We start from the raw sequence: 15869 nt of genomic DNA, 5'->3' as shown, positions 1-15869 counted from the left end.
GTCAATTAATATTTGCCAAAGCGGGCATGACTATACAATGGAGTAAAGACAGTCTTCAATAAATGATGTTGGGAGAACTGGACTGATACATGCCAAAAAAATGAAATTCGACCACCAACTTACACTGGAATAAACTCAAAATAGATAAAAGACTTAAATATGTCATGATACCATAAAAATCCTAGTGGAAAACATAGGCAGTAAAATTTTAGATATCTCATGTAGCATAGTTTGCTGATATAAAAAGAAAACAAATGGGACTACATCTAATTAAAGAGTTTCTGTATGACTAAATAAACCATCATCAAAATGAAAAGGGTACCAAATACGGGAGGAAATATTTGCCAGTGATACATCAGACAAGGAACTAATCTCCAAAATATATAAAGAACTCGTATGACTCAACGCCAGGAAGACAAATAATCCAATTTAAAATTGGGCAAAGGACCTGCATAGATACTTCTTCATGGAGGGCATACAGATTGCCCATAGACATATAAAAAGCTGCTCAACATCATTAGCCAACAGGGAGCTGCAAATTAATACCACAATGAGATACCACCTCACACATGCCAAAATGGCTATCATTAATAAATCAACAAACAGCAAGTGCTGGTGAAGATGGAGAAAAAGGAACCTCAGTGCACTATTGGTAGGAACATAGACTGGTGCAGCCACTGTGGAAAATAGCATGGAATCTCCTCAAAAAATTAAATATGGAACTACCTATTGGCCCAGCAATTCCACTGCTGGGAATATACCCCAAGAATCCCAAATCACCAATCCAAAAGAATTTATGTACTCTTATGTTCATAGCAGCGTTATTCACAGTAGTCAAGATTTGGAAACAGCCTACATGCCCATGAGTAGATGAACGGATTAAAAAACTGTGGTACATCTATACAAAGGAATTCTATGTAGCAAAAAGAGAAGGAATTCCTATTTTTTGTGACAGCATGGATGGAACTGGAGACTATTATGCTAAGGAAAATAAGTCAGATGGTGAAAGACAAATACAGCATGAATGGAACTGGAGACTATCATGCTAAGGAAAATAAACCAGACAGTGAAAGACAAATACCGTATGATATCCCTTTTAAGAGGAATCTAATGTTCAAAATAAACTAATGAGCAAAATAGAACCAGAGGCACAGAATAATAGAATAGGCTGACAGTGGTAAGAGGGGAGAAAGGTAGTGGGGACACTGTTTGAAAGACTGTAAAGGGATTAGTCGAAGAACATAGGTGTGGACAGTGGTGTGGGGATTGACTATGGAAGTGGGGGAGGACTGGCTGGAGGGGCAAAGGCAGAAAAACTGGAACAACTGTACCAGGATAAACAACAATAAAAAATAAAATTTTATGAGTAACACAAGGACAATGATATTCCCTCTAATTTGAATTAATCATTAGTACATTAAGAACTGACATGGCCCATAATAAAATGTAAAGCAATTGTACATGGATATAAGATTTGAAGTTCACAACACAGTTTTCACTAGCGCAGTACTTATGTTGAGATAAAAATACAAAGTACAAGTCAAATATTACTTACCCGTAAATTTTTAATCTGCAATGTTCCTTGCTCATGTATAGTTGCTCTTGGATCTCTACCCAGAAAAGTGAATCCCTCCTTTAACCAGCTAATTACAGGAAGCGGATCACCAGTAGCTTTACATTTCAGCAATGCTGTGCCATCTACTGCTAGTGTTTGGTTAGCTGGGCCTTGCAGAATTATGGGTGGAGGTCTGTCTGTCAAAACTAAAGGATAAAGATATTTTTAGACTATTTTAACTTACATAAAATTCAGTAGTCGTGATATTGAAAGTAAGGTTAATGCCCCCAAATCATATATATTACTTATAACTTATTCTGAATATTCTATATCCATCAAATATCTATATCTGTACAAACTATACTGAGGCTATACTATTATATATAACTTAGTTTGAACTACTTATAATTAAGATGATAGCATAAATTTTAACATTTTAGAAAAGCTTAATGTTATTGAAAGGCTTATTTTAAATGAACATATGGAAAATTTCTAACAGTTATTCATAAAATGTCTATTTTATATCTCCTATGTATATTTAAGAAAGCCTGTGGAAGACACATAAATAAAATCAATTTCACTTTTGCTTTTATTATAAATATAGGTATAATACATAATTTCACCTTTCAGAGCACCGTTGCATGCTGTATGTGTATAGACTGTTTTGTTGATGTTAAAATATTTGATTATAAATAATTTATTTCTAAAATTAGATTAGCAATTTATATGATATTATTTAATTAGTCCCTAAAACTAAGCAAAGATAAGCAATCAAATTAAACTTTATAGTATAACAAACATTGGGATTTTGAAAGTGGGAATATAAAATTTCTGTGTTTGCTGGGTGAATTTCCCATAATTTCAAAATATTTTATTTCAGTGTTTTTATTAAATTTTATTTTTATGTCATTAGATATTTTCATAATGCTTTAGGAAATATATCAGAATCTATATTATTATTTAAATGGGTAATTGGAAGCAAGTTTTTATCTAGAACTAGTCAGAAAACCACTTCATAATAAAACTGACATGTCCAGGTCCAAGGACAACTGTCTTAAAATGAAGAGACAGTTCTAAAAACTTTAGCATAGTTTTGGTTAATTATACAAAATACATTTTTTATTTTATGTATTTATATGTATTTTTCTTAATAGCATTTTCTTTTCTCTAGCTTACTTCATTGTAAGAATACAATATATAATACACATAACATACAAAATATGTGTTAATCAAGTGTTTATTTTATGAGTAAGACTTCCAGTCAACAGCGGGTTATTTGTTAAGATCTCGGGGAGTCAAAAGTTATATGTGGATTTTCAACTGTGAAGAACATCAGTATCCCTAACCCCCACATTACTCAAGGGTCGACTCTGTGTGTGTCTGTGTATAAATAAAAAATATAAATCAGTAAAATATATACATAAAAATGATTAAATTTTTAAAAATGGAAAAAATCTAAATATCCATTTTTAAAAATTATATCTGAGTTTAGTAACAAAAACCAAAAAAGATCATAGATACAGAGAACATATTGGTAGTTCCCAGAGGTTGGGGGTGGGGTGGGGGGGAGAGATAGGTGAGGGGAAATTTTTTTTAAGATTTTATTTATCTATTTTTAGAGAGGGAAGGGAGGGAGAAAGAGAGAGAGAGAGAGAGAGAGCGAAACATCAATGTGTGGTTGCTGGGAGCCATGGCCTGCAACCCAGGCGTGTGTCCTGACTGGGAATCGAACCTGTGATGCTTTGGTTCCCAGTCTGCACTCAATCCACTGAGCTATGCCAGCCAGGGTGTGAAATTTTTTTAAAAAATTATAAAAATGACATCACTGTTGCCATTAACTGTGATCATCTGGCTGAGGTGTGTGTTTCAGGTTTCTCCACTGTATTGTTACCTTTCCCACTTTTCCCAACTGCACCATTAGGGAGGCATCCACACTAAAGAGTGGGGAGTTATGTTCCACTTCGCTAAGGGCAGAGTATTTATAAAAATATACGGCATCTTGTACACAGATTTATCTCTTCTCCATTTATTGATTTACTAAATCATTTCTATCAATATGGACTCTTGCAGATTTATTATATATTTTTAGCTATAATCCAATAGTACTTTATTTGTTTTGCTGTCAAATTTCTACATTGGCCATTGGGAGCTTTCAGTCACTTGGCTCCAGTGCTCCTTTCATACCCACCCTATAACCCCCAAAATGTGTGAGGCTATTTAGTACTTCCTTACTTAAAAAATATTTTATTTGTTTATTATTAGAGAAAGGGGAAGGAAAGGAGAAAGAAAGGAAGAGAAACATCAATGTGAGAGAGAAACATCAATTGGCCACCTCTCTCATATGTGCCCTAACTGGGACCCAACCCACAACCCAGGCATGTGCCCAGACTAGGAACCAAACAGGTGACACTTTGCTCTGCAGGATGACCCCAAACCAACTAAGACACACTAGACTGGGCTACTTCTTTACTTTTTGATACTACAAGATGCTCCTGGCTTATTCTATATAATTCCTGATCTAATTGTAAAATCAGTCATTTCTCTAAAATACAAACACACACACATAGTTGACGCTTGAAGAATGTGAACTACTGCTATATATGCATATATTATATATTGTGTATTATATATTATATGTTATATAATATCTACAGTAAGGGAAAATTATGGTGACATCTAGTTTTTGCTAAGCAACTGTGAAAAGAAATAAATAATATTTGTCAAAAATTTCATGTTGTATTACACTGTTCATAATCAAACAGTCATATTGCTTATCAATGCTCTCATCTTTTTTGTGTACTGGCTTCTATAAATGTCAGTTTATATGATTATTTGTCGACTTACATGCATCATCTTTATTACTATGGTTTACAGTTTTGAGAAAAAAGCAATAAATTAAGCACCCTTTTAGAGTTTACCATGAGAAAGCCAATCAATTTTGATTTAAAATAGACGTTACTATACAGGTCCCTTGCCTGGAAATATGTAGTAGACTTTCAATCAGCCTAAACCTACTACATTAAAATATGCATTAAAATGTGTGTGTATATGTGTATATATATATATGTGTGTGTGTGTGTGTGTGTAGAAAACCTTATAAAAACCTAAGAAAAACAGTAAAATATTGTTTATGAATTCTTTACAAGCAGAAATGAGACCTATTATTTCATTGATTTCCTTGATCTAATTCTTTACTTTTAGAAATGAATAAAGTAATCAAGAGAGAATGTGAAAATATATATTATGCTAATTATAATATATCTGGCAATAATTGAACAAATGATATTCAAATGAAAATTTCATATAATTTATTTTCTTCATGGGCCAAAAAGGAAAGGGCAATTCACAAAATACAATTTTTAAATTCAATGAAAAAAAGGATCTGCAGTAGTAGAGTAAAAACTGTTCAGTGAATTTTAAATAACTGTTTCAAATTATATATCTGTACAGAATTCAGGTAACTTCTTATAACCTGACTTTATTTTCATATTCTTGAAATCATTAGATATAGCCAAAAGACATCTAGTTAGGTCCTTCCTTCCTCCCTCCCTTCCTCCCTCCCTCCCTCCCTCCCTTCCTTTTTTCCTCCCTCCTTCCTTCCCTCCCTCCCTCTCTTTTACTTCACAAATGTGTAGCTAATCCTATTTTAAATAAGCTTGATCAATAAAGTAATTAAAAATCTCCTGGCCAGAAGGAATTTTCAGTTCAAGCATGTTACAGGGTGAAAGATAACCACAGGTTTCCATGACATTAAGGTCAATGGTTAAATGAACATTTAGAGTTTGCAGTGACCTGTCAACAACTTGGTGGTTTTCTCTAACTATGCATTGTAAATCTCCAATAAATCATTCTTATAAGATCATGGTGTGACATTTCTTGTCAATATAAGATATAAGTACATTTCTTCTCATCAGTCATTTTAGATTCTATTGACTCTACTCATAGAATTCTTGTTACAAAGTTCTAATTTTCTTAAAGAAAAAGAGTAAAAGAAAAGAAGAAACAGTACCAGTGAATTAACGAGAAGGCCCTTTAAAGGGATATTTTGAAACTCGAGTATATTGAAGCATCTTAGCTCAATCTATAATCAGTAAAATTGTCACTCAATAGCACCTTTCATCACCATTAGCAATCTCATCTTATATGAACACTTGAGCTAAAAATATTTCTGAAAAAAGAGTAAGTGCAAAAATGTAACAACAGAAACATTGCTCTAGAGATGTTTTGCTTGTGTCTCAGAACACAACATATGCTTTCATTCTGCACTGGAACTTCAACTGGCTCTAAATTGTCTGGACCATGCACACAAAAATGTTAAAAATAAAAATAATTACTCACATATTTTTACATTGCTAACCAATCTAAAAATTTCAAAACACTACATATAAGCTGAAGTCATAATCCAATGTGGCAAATTAGCATTTGGAGACAGAGTTATTTATAATGACATTACATGTGTATGCCTTGAAATTAGATTGCTTTACTAGTAACTCTACAACCTTCATTCAACATTTTTGCAAAAAGATCTTGATTGTGTGATTGCTTACTTAAGTAAAAATCAATGTAGTAATTAATGTTCAAGTCAGTTGTAGCAAAATGTCCAGAGACATCTCAGTCATCAAATTTCAAATTGTTTATCACTGTCTTAATTTTGACCTTAGAAACAAAACTAGTACAACTACTGTTTGGTGTGATTTTGTCATCGAGTAATATAAATCCTCAAAACAAAAGTTTCTGTTCTATTATATTAGACATAATTCTGAACATCCATCTTCTTCATAAGCCACGTTAGTCGTATCATAAATCAGCTCTTCTAATTCATCAATATTGTTTTCTACAAATCTGTTTTTTCACAAAACTTTCTTTATTTAGAAATATTTTATAGTCTGTATTTTGTAAAATACTTTAAGATTTTCACTGGATTACAGTAGTTCTTAAGTGTTCTTTGGAATGTTTTGTAATAGTGTAGACTAAAACTCAGCCTTTGGCTAGAATATCTTATTTTCCAAGTAGATATACCTGGACATTTTTGCTCAGAGTAGAAAACTTAAATACTTAACAAAGATTAGTAATTATATTTTATTTCTTTTAAAGAAATACAGAAGTATGATGGGTCAAAGATGTCCATCTATGAAGAACTTGTCAGCACTGCTCCCCTCCTTGAACCTGACTTATTTCAGCTCCACAGCAGCGAACCTCTGCAGCATCAGCAGGTGCGGTCATCAACGACCCCGGGTCCCCACAGCCAATGTTTGCCTGTTCTACTTACTTCCATTCCTGCCATGGTGCTGAATCAGGCAATACCATGAACATTAAAATATATTGCCTTTTTATTAATTTTAAATGACTTTTTAATCTACATTTAAATGTGAATTGTAGGAAAGCACATCAAATTTCACCAGCAGGGAAAGAAGAGAATCAGAGAGGTCAAAGACCAAAGGTCTTGTATCTCAGATTCACAATGTAAGGAAAAAAAAACCCCACAAACCTCAAAAATATAGGAAAGCAGGAAAAAAATTTAATTTAAAACATCAAACAATAGGGCTTAAATTCATGTTCAGAGGTTAACAAAATATTTATATTTCGCTACCTGTCATTTGAGACAAGCTCTTGGGGAAAAAATCAGACTATGAAGAGTCTTGCATCTTTTCCAACTTTCACTACGATTGTAGGTACTTCAGTTAAGATTCATAGTAAATGTGTGCAAAAATAATAATAATTTTAGCACCCAGCAGTAGTTTGGAAGGTGCTTAACTAATTTAACATAGTGAATGTATAATTAAAAAGTCATAGGATGTCATAGCTAACTAAAAGCTCATCTTTATTTCCACCGATAATATTAAAGATGCTATCTTTCTCATCTAGTAAAATAAATTAATATCTATTAAAAGCAATGATGTCTTCAAAAGACTAAATAAAATATACAGATAACGTGTCTATACAATGCGAGTATGAAGTCATTTCTTTAAAATTTTGGATCATTATGTTTTTGAGCATAAATAGATTGTCTTGGATATTCTCTGGGAAAATAAATGCTATTAAATCAAGGAGAACTATAAACTATTCAAAATGTTATTTCACCTAGATTCAAACTAAGGGGATAAGAATTAATTAAAATAATTTAACTAACAAATCAGAAAATTTCACATGGTCAATATGGATCTTGAAATAAAAACCGTAATTTTCATAAAACAAATCTAATAATACTGCACCATCAGTAACTTCCAGCTGAGCTTTTGCTAAGATGCTTCCTGCCACGGTTAGGGCCTGGCAGATATAGTAGCCCGCGTCTGAACGCTGAATGTTGGTGATCGTGAGGTCTCCAGTGGGTGACACGGAACATCTACTGTTGGGCTGCTGGGGTTGGTTTGGGAAAAGCAGGTTCTGTGGGAGCAAACACAATCTCATCAGTATGCTTTCCCCTCTTGGAAAGAAAATTATATTAACAACATTGACTGCAATTATACAAAATGTAGTTGCAATAAGAAAATACATAGATTTGAAGAAAAACATAATGCTGAAATAATTTAATTCCACATAGTGTGTTATCACTGAGAAACTTTTCCCAAATGAGGTAATAACAACATGTTCTAAGAAATCAGCATGTACTAGTTGAAGGGACAATCATCTAAAAAACAGAGATCTTCACCATTTATTCTTTCCCTGAATTTCCATTAATTACTTAGTATCTTTGAAACATGGTTGGACCATCTGTAAAATAGGTGAATAATGCTTATCTGACTCAACTCACAGACACTGTGAGAATCTGGGATGTAACATTAACTATATATTTTATAGACTGCAGACTAAAGAATGCAAAATATACTTTCTGCTGATCACTTTAATACTTGATGTAATTAACAGACTTTCTCTTAAAGGTGTTTCCAAAAAAAGGTGTGATGGAGACCGACACAGAACCAAATCTGCTTCTGCTGTAAGGTTTCTGCAGATTGTAAATCCTTTGAAGTGAATGAGGAATGAATGCTGTAGACCAAGCCAGATTAAGCAAGTCAGTGAAAATAAAAAGAAGGTGAAGAATGTTTCTGAAGTATGTATGTAATCTTAAAGAATTACATAGCTGTACTTTCTTTGAAAATTTAGTGTACTGTATATCTTATATTAAATACAAGCAGCCTAATCACAATGAAAATTTTTTATGAGAGCAGCAACATTAACTTCCATGACCTATGTTGCTTACTGTTATTCAATTAAGAAATACATTTGGCTGTAATAAATCATTGAGATATATTTCTAAGTTAGATTATAAATAAGGATGTATCAATTTTTATGTTATACTTATTTACAAAACAATATTATAACCCTCTGTGATCTGTTTTTCAATATAGTAATTTATTTTCCAGGTTTGTAATTAAACAGTTTCAATACGTTACAATCAGGAGGTAATAACATTCAATTAAAGCATAAGATACATTTTCACCTTAAAATGTTTTTTACCCTTGAAGTAATACCAATGGAAGAGGATAAAATAGGGTATTAACACTTTTCAATTACGCTAAATGACTTTAATCCTGAGAATGATGTCCTACTTTAATTAGAAGCTCTTCTCTTTATTGCAACATGATGAATGTCCACTTTATTAGATTCAAGTGTGACACTATAAGCCCACTTTACATAAACATTACCATGTTGTTAAACCCTTTCTAAAAGAAGTGATGTTTGCTAGCATTTCAGGAATGTAATTTCAAAGTGCTATTGCCCTGTAATAAAATGTATATTATAAGGCTAGGCATTTTCATACATATGAAAGATAATTTGAGAACAAGTTAATTTTCCTACAGAATCCAAATATATTACTGAAATAAACCATCTGAAAAAGAAGGGTCTAAATTTTAAAGCCACTTGAAAATGATACAATAACTCAAAGTGTGCACTTTCCTACAATTAGCCATTAGAATACTAATTTACATAGCACTAATACATCAGATAGGTTTAATTCTCTCTGGGATCTCTTCCTCTACAATGTAATATTAGTCCACCTTCAAAATGATTCATTGACATGAAAAATGGCATATGATTGAGGTTAACCCATCATGTTTTATTCCCTGCTTCTATGACTTAGGTAAAAGAAAATAGATTATAAGCAAAGCTTAGGACTTGTACAGAGCTCCTCTTGCTTTGAAGTGCCTGGGCATCCTATTAGTACTAATTGGCATTATCAGCACATATTGAGGAATATGGACCATTAAGTCTAGGCTCTTAACTCTCTCTACTGATAGTCATAGATCACTGTAAAAATTGGGTACTAGAGAAAGACTGATCGATTTTTCATGATACCCCAATTCATGATTTGAAAATTTACAATTTGCCCAAGCACTTCTCTTTCGTTCACATTCACAGCCTCTCTGTCTCTGTCTCTGTTCCTCTCCTCTTCCTGATGTGAGGAAGACAGGTGAAGAAAAGAGGGCAGACCTAAGACAAAAATCAAATCAAATGATCTAACTGGAAACATTTGTCCAGAGATTAATATCTCTGGAATTACATAACACTTTGTCAATAACAGGAAAATAAGTATTTTGAGATTGAGCATTATTTCTTTAAACACCATTAAAACACAGTGTAGCATATTTAAATATCATGTTTACTTGGCCCTGGGACCAAAGCATATTTTATGCAATATCTTACATAAATCTGGGGCTATTTTAGGGCACATGGTTCATACATGATATAAGCTGTATCTATATAATTGGAGATGCTGTAATGGGATCTGATTTTAATACATGGACTTAAAGTGTAAATTTGCAACATTCAAATTGTTTTGCATAATGTTAATAATATATTTATACCACTGTATTTACTATAAGCAGCTCAAGGGGGTAATTCTACATATCCTGTAGCTCCCATTGAGGTGGAGGGAGAGAGTTACAGGTAGGAGGAAGAATTTTGCAGTTACCGGGACTCACTGAGGGTCACCGGTCCCTGCCACCTCAGGCACTGGGAGCAGAAGTGAGCAGAGTGGTGCTGAGCCTCTCCTTGGTCCTGGACAATAATGTCCACGCAGAGGAAGATGTCAGACGTTCACAGCCTTAACCTGAGCAGAAGCATGAACTTGCCATTTCAGCCAGAACACTGGAGAAAGCAGGTATGTTCTGCATTTTTTTATTTCTACCTTGATGTTAGAAATAACACTTTGTTGATCTTCATAATATGTAATGCACTTTTACATTAAACTTAATCATGACATCTTCATAACTTATGTGAAATAAAATGTATTATCCTCATATTTTAGATTAAGAAAATTAATTTTCAGTAAAGCCAATTAGCACTATGAAGACTGTATAATCATAGGGGGTAATGGCTTTAGAATTCTTTCTTTTTTCAGGTTGTGTGTTGTAATAGCTCATGTCTCTTTACACTCTAGAGTTTGTGATATTTTCACCCAAGAGTAATTTTGATGCTAAGAATCGAGGAATTGTATGAGTAGATACCAATTGTATAGTTAAAAACTGATTTTAAGAAAATAGAAATTAAGGCTTCTAGTGATTCTGATGTGGGGTAAGGCAGTTGTCAGAGCTTTATTGTCCCATCACTGTCTTTACATCCCACTCACTTCAGGGGGAGCAACTGCAACAAGGCACATTCAGGAAGGGCAGACAGACACTGTACCCATCCACATCAAGCTGATTCAACTGCTAGCTTGGGTGGTACAAGAATATGTAGGGATCCAAAACAATTAAATAAGACAGCTGAGGGGGACTTCTTGGTACCTCTCTACCCAGGTGATCCTATCTGAGTTCTGATCAACAGGTTCTCTTAATAAAGTCTCAAACATTTCCCCATTTCCTGGCAAAGTTTTTACTTCTTCTGAATCTTTTAATAATGGTTTCCCTTAATCTTCCAGAACTTGGACACACAATGGAAGGTGCTGAGGTGCACCGGTAGGTTTCTTCCTTGGAACTATATGCCTCCTTGGTGGTGACTCTGGAATGTCTAAATAAAGTATGTCTAGGTGCCTCAGGAATGCACAGATAAACTCTTAGACAAAGAACATAATTTCTGATCTGGTTTAAGCTGGGAATTCCAAACATAACCTCAGAACCAAGAGGCTAAGTAGTTGTCAGTGTTTGGAACCAGTCTTAAATGAGAAAAGTTGCATATCCAATTGAGTTTAGCACAGAATCCAAGAACTTCTGCCCAGAGAGGACCCAATGCCCAGCAAAGACCAAACAAGTGTTGATTGTTTCTGATGTGTAATCTTTTATTCTCTGTCCAACCACACTGTGAAGGACTTCAGAAGCAATCATGAAACAAAATATTTCTTCTACTGTTAAACAGAAGAATGCTTAACTTAATGATAAAAACCCTTATTTATACTACATACCTATGAAAGATCATTGAAATTGGTTTCTCAGCCATTTAATAATGTAACTACATATAAAGACATGATGTTCTAAATGCTTATGTTGCCTAATCATCCCAAGGTAGCTCAGTGATAGAAAATAATATTACTTTCTCTTCATAAACTTTAAATAGGCACAGTTTTAGTTAGAATTTTAAAGACAATTTAGTTTCACTGAACTGTATGTATTCTATATAAGATACAGAATTTCAGAAAATACTGGAAAATAAAGCATGTTCTATTAGAACACCTAACTCCCACTTAGTTTAGAATGAATGATTTCTGTTTTGGAAGTAAAGTGAATCCACACTGACAACTGGAAAGACAAGGCAAACGTGGAGGATCACCGGAGACGGGAGGGGGAGTTCGGAGAAGCAGTCAAGCTCACACTCACCTGGCTGCCTTCTTTTTGCCAAAAAACCGCTGGCTGTGGGTTTCCTTTAGTTTCACAGGGAAAAGTCACTGTTCGCCCTTGTGCAACAATCTGATCTCTTGGCCTAACCACAAACTGTGGAGGAGCTATAATTTAAAAGGAAAGAAAGTGTGTAAATATAAACTGTGGACAAAGTAAAAGATAATCACAGGGCAAGTCTGGTACTAGGTGGATTGCTCAGTGCCAGACAGAGGCTCTACCATTTGACTTATTTTTAAGCATTTCTCAGAACACTGGGGAGAGGAAAACAGCACTGTATCACAGGAAAGATGTAAACTTACTAACTGACACATTGGAAACGGTGTACATTATAATCCCATAGGCCATAAGGCGGCATAAAAAAAGATTTTTATGATATTCTAGTGTTTTTAAGGAAAAGTGTCATTTCCCAATTTACTTTTGTGTTTTGGATAGATCAAGATAGGAAATAATCACTCCATTACTGAAACATTTCCTTTCTATGAAATTAATTTGTCGAAAATATTGTTTATTTTTATAATATCTGTAAGGCATGGTACTAGTCACAGGGGTACCTGAGGCATATAGTATGATCCCTATTCTCAAAGTGCTTATATTCCAGAACTGAAGAGCTGAAGTGTTGAAGACATTGAAGAATTGGAGGGAAGGGGATTACACACACAGATAAATAATATTATAAATAAATGTATGAAAATAGTTGATTCTACTTAGTTCATTTCATTTCACTTAGATACACAGGAATCAGTGAAATAAGTACTATATTCCCCTTCTAGGCACTAAATACACAAAGAAAAAAAGCACTGGTCATGCAGCCATCAGGGAACTCATAGTTTAATGTAAATACAATACATGATAATGATGTTAACAACAGCAGCAAACCTAAAACAGCATCTAAAACTAGGTAAATTCTATGATGCAGGTGCTCTCAGAGAAGAGCAGAGGAGCATTTCAGTTATACAACACATAATAAATGTGATGGGACTTCAGGAGGGCGGGAATCCCTGTGTGTTCCGGTAGCTGAGAGACACTTTATGCAGAAGTATTATGGGGGTTTGAGGAAAGGGTGGCATTCAGATAAGTGGAGCTCACTGAGCCAGGTACAAGAAGCAAAAACACATCTAGTGCACAGTGTAATACAGCAGAAATAGGGCCAGTCTAAGACCGTCCTGAGAAGTCACACTAGCTTCAGACTCTTTCCAAATTGAGGAGTAATAAGTGCAAAGAAAAGTTTTGGAAGCTTTAACCCTCTCATGAATGTAGTAAAGCTTGTGAGGGGGATGCATTCATGGACAAGGTAGGAAGCCTGGCGGGAAGGCTAGTGAAATGGTGGAGGCAAAAATACTGAGAGCTCTTCACAATTAACTTCAAAAGAAAAGAAGACAGGCAGAGTTGGGGGTCGTGGTGGTAAAAATCCCAGGAAAGTTCAGGTTTAAACTGGGGGTTAGTTGTAAAGTAGACAGTAAAACTGGAAGTTTTCACAAGGACATCTTCAAACAGAGCCATTCCCATTGAAGGAAAAAACAGTATGTTTACTTCACGGCTTTTCTAATCATCTGTTTCCACTTTAACCCATGGCTCGTGCTCGAAAACTTAAGACCAAGAAAAAATGTTAAAATCAAATCTAATTTTAAGAACCTGGTGTACATGGCAACAATCCCAAAATTTGAACTCTGAAAAAGTCTAACAATAAGTGACACTCATTCAGGAAAGGCCTTTACCCAGAATCCTTTCAGTTCTTCAGGAGTAAATAGTGCAGGTCCAAGAATGGAGTAAATATAGGGTAGCCTCAAATGTACAGCCAATTACTCATTCTTACAAGAATGCTAGCGGAGAAACAGCAACAGCATTTTTTTAAAAGCCACTGAAATTTGTGGTGACTTATTTTTTTGGTGTTCCATTTTACTGCTTCCTAATTCAACACATTCAATACATACCCCAGGGAGAGAAGTTATAAATCTAGTAAATGAAAATATCTACTATAACTATAGATAACAGAAGACTCAGTTTAACTGAGTGAAGAACTCAGATTTATGGATCTATTTGAACAGCATATGGTTTATGTTGCCTTGCATTTTCAGGAGATTTCTTGCTTCACACAATCTTCTTGTTATTTCTACACAATTCCACTCAATCAGCTGGTATATTGATTTTATTGTTCCATGTTTTCTAGTAAGAATGATAGTTTTAATCAATGTTAAAAAACTACTTCAGGAACAACTTTTAAAACTACAGTGTCCATTTTTCAGGAAAGGTATGAAACCACCAGATATTTATATAAAAAAAACTTAAGAGTGGTCTTTATCATCAATAATATCCAAGGAAAAATTGTATCTATTAAGAAAAAGTTAAAATTCAATGTATAGTTCTTTACTTGTTAGTAATTCCATGAAAGAAAAGTTTAGTGCCAATATGGACATTAATGAAGCAAAAAAGTATTGAGAAACTTAGATTCTCTCTCATTATAAAAAATAAAAAGTCAGTTCAGTCAAAAATCAGTTAACAGTCTTTGGTAAAAGTTACATATTCAGCTTATTAGTTCATTTGTACTGTTTGGACCAGAAACAATTTAAATTTCCTCATATAACTAATTAGTAAAAACTTTGAGCCCATATGAGCTATAAAGTCCTTCTTTAATCTTTAAAATGTAATAACAGAATACACATGATTGAAATCATCAAATGAAACAGCAAATGAAAATAATGCAAACATATTTTACAGCTTTAAGGATATTATGCTTACTCTGTATCTATTATAGTAAAATTACCATCTGCACTTTGAATATAATGTCAGCCTTCCTTGAATTTGATTTTTCAAGTTTACAAAACCTATACGGTTAGATGAGTGACTTTGCAAAATACTTTTGGAATCCAGAACTTACAATTTTAACACCATGTTAAAACACAGCCCCCAAAATATGAATTGACAAATGACTACATCTATGCATCTACTTTGCTTCAAATATATGATACATCCATTTATTCATTCAAAATGTATTAACTGACTCAAAATTATGAGACCTTCTGCTTGATACAAGGGATGGAAAGCCAAATTAAAAATAAGTTGTTCTGGCTAATGGCAGAGACTTCTAAGTAAATAAGTAAATAAATAAAATAGAATGCAGTTAAGTATGATTTGCGTAATAATAGAAAACGCAGAGGGCATTGGGGAAGAAAGCATAGAAAAGCAGCAAACCACACCAGGTGATGAGGAAAGAAGAGGAAAGATGTCGAGAGATGGCCATGCTTGAGTTGTGTTTGGATGCACGAGTAGATAACTAGAGCAACAGCAATAAAGTCACCTGGGAAAGAAAGCAATCGATATGCGCCTGTGGAACTGGGAGTGTAATGACTTTTAAGAATAAAATCAGGGTTGCAAAAGTGATATAAGTAGGGCCAAATAATTTAGCTTTGTTAAAAGAGCTTAATTTTTGCCCTGAAAAGTATGGAGATCTGTTCAAAATGTTTAGGAAAGATATAACGAGATTTGTGTTTTAGAAAGAATGAAATTTAAAGGAGAAAAGTTTAGAAAACTTCAGCAAGGTGGGG

General features: G+C 33.9%; 1 protein-coding gene across 18 annotated transcripts in view; it reads right to left on the bottom strand.

Moving 5' to 3' along the window:
* ROBO2 (roundabout guidance receptor 2) overlaps positions 1 to 15869 on the bottom strand; it is a 1287372-nt gene that overhangs the window by 96758 nt on the left and 1174745 nt on the right. For all 18 annotated transcript variants that reach the window (XM_036017926.1, XM_036017927.1, XM_036017925.1 and 15 more), the window contains 3 exons: positions 12307 to 12431; positions 7768 to 7939; positions 1556 to 1761 (listed from right to left, as the gene is read on the bottom strand). In XM_036017926.1, the coding sequence (XP_035873819.1) occupies positions 1556 to 1761; positions 7768 to 7939; positions 12307 to 12431 (503 nt within the window). The remainder of the gene's footprint in view (positions 1 to 1555; positions 1762 to 7767; positions 7940 to 12306; positions 12432 to 15869) is intronic.

The sequence above is a fragment of the Phyllostomus discolor genome, chromosome 2 (assembly GCF_004126475.2).
Source record: "Phyllostomus discolor isolate MPI-MPIP mPhyDis1 chromosome 2, mPhyDis1.pri.v3, whole genome shotgun sequence".
Classification (NCBI taxonomy): Eukaryota; Metazoa; Chordata; class Mammalia; order Chiroptera; family Phyllostomidae; genus Phyllostomus; species Phyllostomus discolor.
Note: the sequence above shows the minus strand (reverse complement) of the source record. Positions and strands in the feature narration are given on the sequence as shown.